This window comes from Poecilia latipinna, unplaced genomic scaffold, assembly GCF_001443285.1.
Source record: "Poecilia latipinna isolate Pla-1442-1.1 unplaced genomic scaffold, P_latipinna-1.0 Scaffold4232, whole genome shotgun sequence".
NCBI classification, from domain to species: domain Eukaryota; kingdom Metazoa; phylum Chordata; class Actinopteri; order Cyprinodontiformes; family Poeciliidae; genus Poecilia; species Poecilia latipinna.
Genome location: NW_015116848.1, coordinates 1 through 3,567, shown reverse-complemented (window position 1 = coordinate 3,567; position 3,567 = coordinate 1). Strand labels below are relative to the sequence as shown.

The 3,567-nt window shown below is 40.6% G+C and overlaps 1 protein-coding gene across 1 annotated transcript in view; it reads left to right on the top strand.

Moving 5' to 3' along the window:
• ttll12 (tubulin tyrosine ligase-like family, member 12) overlaps positions 1-1,688 on the top strand; it is a 22,788-nt gene extending 21,100 nt beyond the window's left edge. The window contains exons 14-15 of the mRNA XM_015025641.1: positions 182-320; positions 1,406-1,688. Coding sequence (XP_014881127.1) covers positions 182-320; positions 1,406-1,557 — 291 coding nt within the window. The 3' untranslated portion in view covers positions 1,558-1,688. The remainder of the gene's footprint in view (positions 1-181; positions 321-1,405) is intronic.
• Positions 1,689-3,567: the final 1,879 nt, after the last annotated feature.

Below are 3,567 nucleotides of genomic sequence, written 5' to 3'. Positions count from 1 at the left end.
TCATCATCATCATCATCATTCAAGGTTGTTGAAGATCTAAAGATCCATGTTGCAAAGTGCAAACAATTCAGCATCTTAGAACAAGCAGACATTATAGCTACAGTAATTTCCCTTATAATCAAGGGCTTGCTAATGACTTTTCTAATGAAGACCTTCCTGTTTCCATTTGCTTCTCTTTCAGGCAGGTTTATTTAAAGCTTTCAAAGAATTCTTCCAAGCCGCTTCATCTCGTCCAGCACCGTATGGAATCTGTCCATATCAGTCATCCCGGGCCATCTATGCTGTGGATCTCATGTTGAAGTGGTGTCAAGGGCAAAATGGTAACCATTAATGCTCCACTATCATCACTATCACTTTTTCTGTATTCCCATTTGAATATCTGCTACTTCTAGAAATAGTCCAAGAACAACAAGAAAAAAATACACCCAGTCTTTTTTTTTTGGGAATATGTAAATTTTGTGCTGGTTTGTGCAAAACAGCCCGTTTCAAAAACTTCTAGATTGTTGGTCATGCAGGTGTCGCTACATATTCTCCCACTCACAGAGAACAGAGTTTCTTTTTATTTTTGCTTGCAAGTTGCAGTTTGAGCAGATCAGTTTAGGAAGGAGTGTTTTGAAACACACCAACAGGGCAGGACTTGCCTAAATACATGCACTGAAGGAAGGTTATGATCCTACTGTTAGTCACAAATCTGCAAATGTAAGTATAATGAATATTGTGTGCTTTGAATTGTTATTCAGCATGAACATGGTTTGTCATTTAGCACAAGCTAAGACTGAACGACACCCTCTGCTAGTCCCGTGTCTCACTCTGTTACACACAGATATCCACAATATCTGTGCATTTACTGTCAAAAGTGATGGTCTGCATTGAGAACTGATCAGGTGAAATCTCAATATCTGAGAATGATTTTGTGTATTAAATGTAATGGACATGTTTTGTATAGGCCACAAGCATATTCCAGCTTGTTGCAGGGAGCATAATAGTGGACCTTTAAAGTTAGTGTTTGCATTGTACAATATAGAATAACAGTTATGATTAAGACTATAATGGGATGCTTCTGCTGAAAAAGGTTTGTACTTGATCCTGCTGCTCAGCACAGTGGTGGAAGGATGATGATTGGCCTGTCCGTATTTCAATAATTCTTGACTTGTATGGATTGATAACAGTGTTTCACATCTATTTTGATCATAATCACTGCTCCAAAACTCTTTAATGTTATTGCTGGGAAAAATCATTTGGAGTCCCACTGTTTGATGATCCCTCCTGTACAGCTGGTTAAAATATCAGAAGGTTATTGATTTACTAAGGCACCTTGTTTACCAGGATCTGTTTTGTGTTGCTTTTACTTTCTTCATTTTTATGTTCTATTTTAATAACAGTATAAATGTTCTTCTTGGTTCAGGTGAGCGGATCATGCAGCCTCAGATCCTTGAGTTGAACTTTAGCCCTGACTGTGCCCGGGCCTGCCTCTACCATCCGGACTTCTACAACCACATGTTCCAGACTCTGTTCCTGGATCAACCTGAGAACTGTCCAGTTACTCAGATAGTGTGAACAAAGCTTCACCACAGAAGACTCTTTATGGTTTAGGTTTTTGTAAGCTTTTTCAGTATTAAACTGATTGATGTGTTTCACTGGAACATATTTTGTCCAATCAGTTATAAGGTAAACAACCTGCTCAGAAAGTAGGGGTGTCCATGTTTTTTGTTTTCAAATAGGAAATCTGACCCTGGTAGATGACAAATGGCACACATCTACTTACTGAATTTAATTAAAACAGGAAAATAAATACATAAGCAATTAATACAGCTGTATTATAAGAAAATGGAAGTGTTTGGGAACGACAACATCTCAGCCACGAAATGTTAGGCCACGTAAACTGACAAAGTAGGGTCAGTCTCCGCTGAAGCACATAGTGTGAAAAGGTTGCCAACTTTCTGCAGTAAATCGCTCCAGTACTTCATGTGCCCTTCAGATTAGCTCAAGAACAGTGCACAGAGAGCTTCATGGATTAGGTTTCTATGGTAACCAGCTGCATCCAAGCCATACATCACCAAGTGCACTGCAAAGCATTGTATGCAGTGGTGTAAAACACGCCGCCACTGGACTCTAGAGCAGTGGAGGCGCATTCTCTGGAGTGACGAATCACGCTTCTCCATTTGGCAATCTGATGGAGTCTGGTGTGGATGGCCAGTCAAGTTTATCCACCTAGTTGGTGCAACCCAATAGAACACGTGGGATGAATTAGAGCAGAGACTAAGAGCCAAGCCTTCTCGTCCAACCTCAGTGTATTACCTCACAAATGCACTTCTGCAAGAATGGTCAAAAATCCCCATAAACGCATTCCTAAAGCTTGTGGACAGAGGTCCCAGAAGAGTAGAACCCTATGGATTAGGAATATGATGTTACTTAAACTCATATGTGAGTCAACTTTTGGCATTATAGTGTATTTTGCCACCATCAAAGAACACATTATTAAAGTAACTCAATAAGTCCAATGTCCAGACCTCTTCTAAACTTTTTCATGCTCAATATATTAGTAATCCTTTACTAATGCAGTTAACTTACAGCATAATTCAGTTGCAGCAATCAGGTGATGATGCTAAATCAAATGATTATAATGTAAAATCATCTCAATCTAAGAACATGTTTCCCAACTCTGAAACTGAATTTGAGGAACTGTGCATGAAATTTTAACCCCAGTACAAGTCTGATGGAGAATGAGCTATTTTGTTGGGGCTCATGGAGTATGAGCCCCAACAAAAAGTGTGGAAGCAGGCAGCAGTCCTTGGGTGCGATTGGCCACAGACTGTTTTAACCAACTGATGACTGATAACTTCGCTGGCCAGTGAATCTTTATCTTGAACATTGGGGCCCCCAGGCCTTAGCTGTTGGTTGAGCTCCAGTTTAGAACTGCAGTCTTTAGGAATTCCTGGGTTGTTTCCTTACACACAAAGCAGCCCTCGGCCCTCCTGGATCAAAGAAGATCCATGGATCTTCTTTGAGGTTTGAATCAGGGCCTTTGGTCCGTCTTGATGAGAGCGTGGTGACTTCCTGGAAGGAAAGCCCATCGTTCCTTTTCTTGTAACAGACTTTATAAGACTCTTTCTATCATTGAGATCCATACTCTCTAATTGCATCACCAAAAAGGATGCTTTATCTTTGGTTCACCTGAATTTAGCCACCAACATGATGTAAATAGAGCTCTTGCTCATGCTCGGGGGTCGGGGAGGGGGGGGGGGATGGTTGACCCTGGGTTGCTTAAAAGCCAATTTTACTGCACATGGGTCACTCTTTCCATCCTCTCAGTTGTTTCAGTTCCTTCTTTTAACCAACCCTCTGCTTCCAGTTTCAATAGGGCAGAAGCTAAGAGGCCAAAAAGGCTTTATCTCAGCAAAAGAAGTGAAAAATGGACTGTCTGTGAATTTGCAGCTCTACAATCAATTTTCAGCATTATTACATATTGGACAGCTCCGAAATGCTGAGCAGCAGTAGATCTGGATGTTTCAAACTGGAACCAGGTCTATCTAAATCTTATGTTTCATAAGAGCAGCATCAATCAAT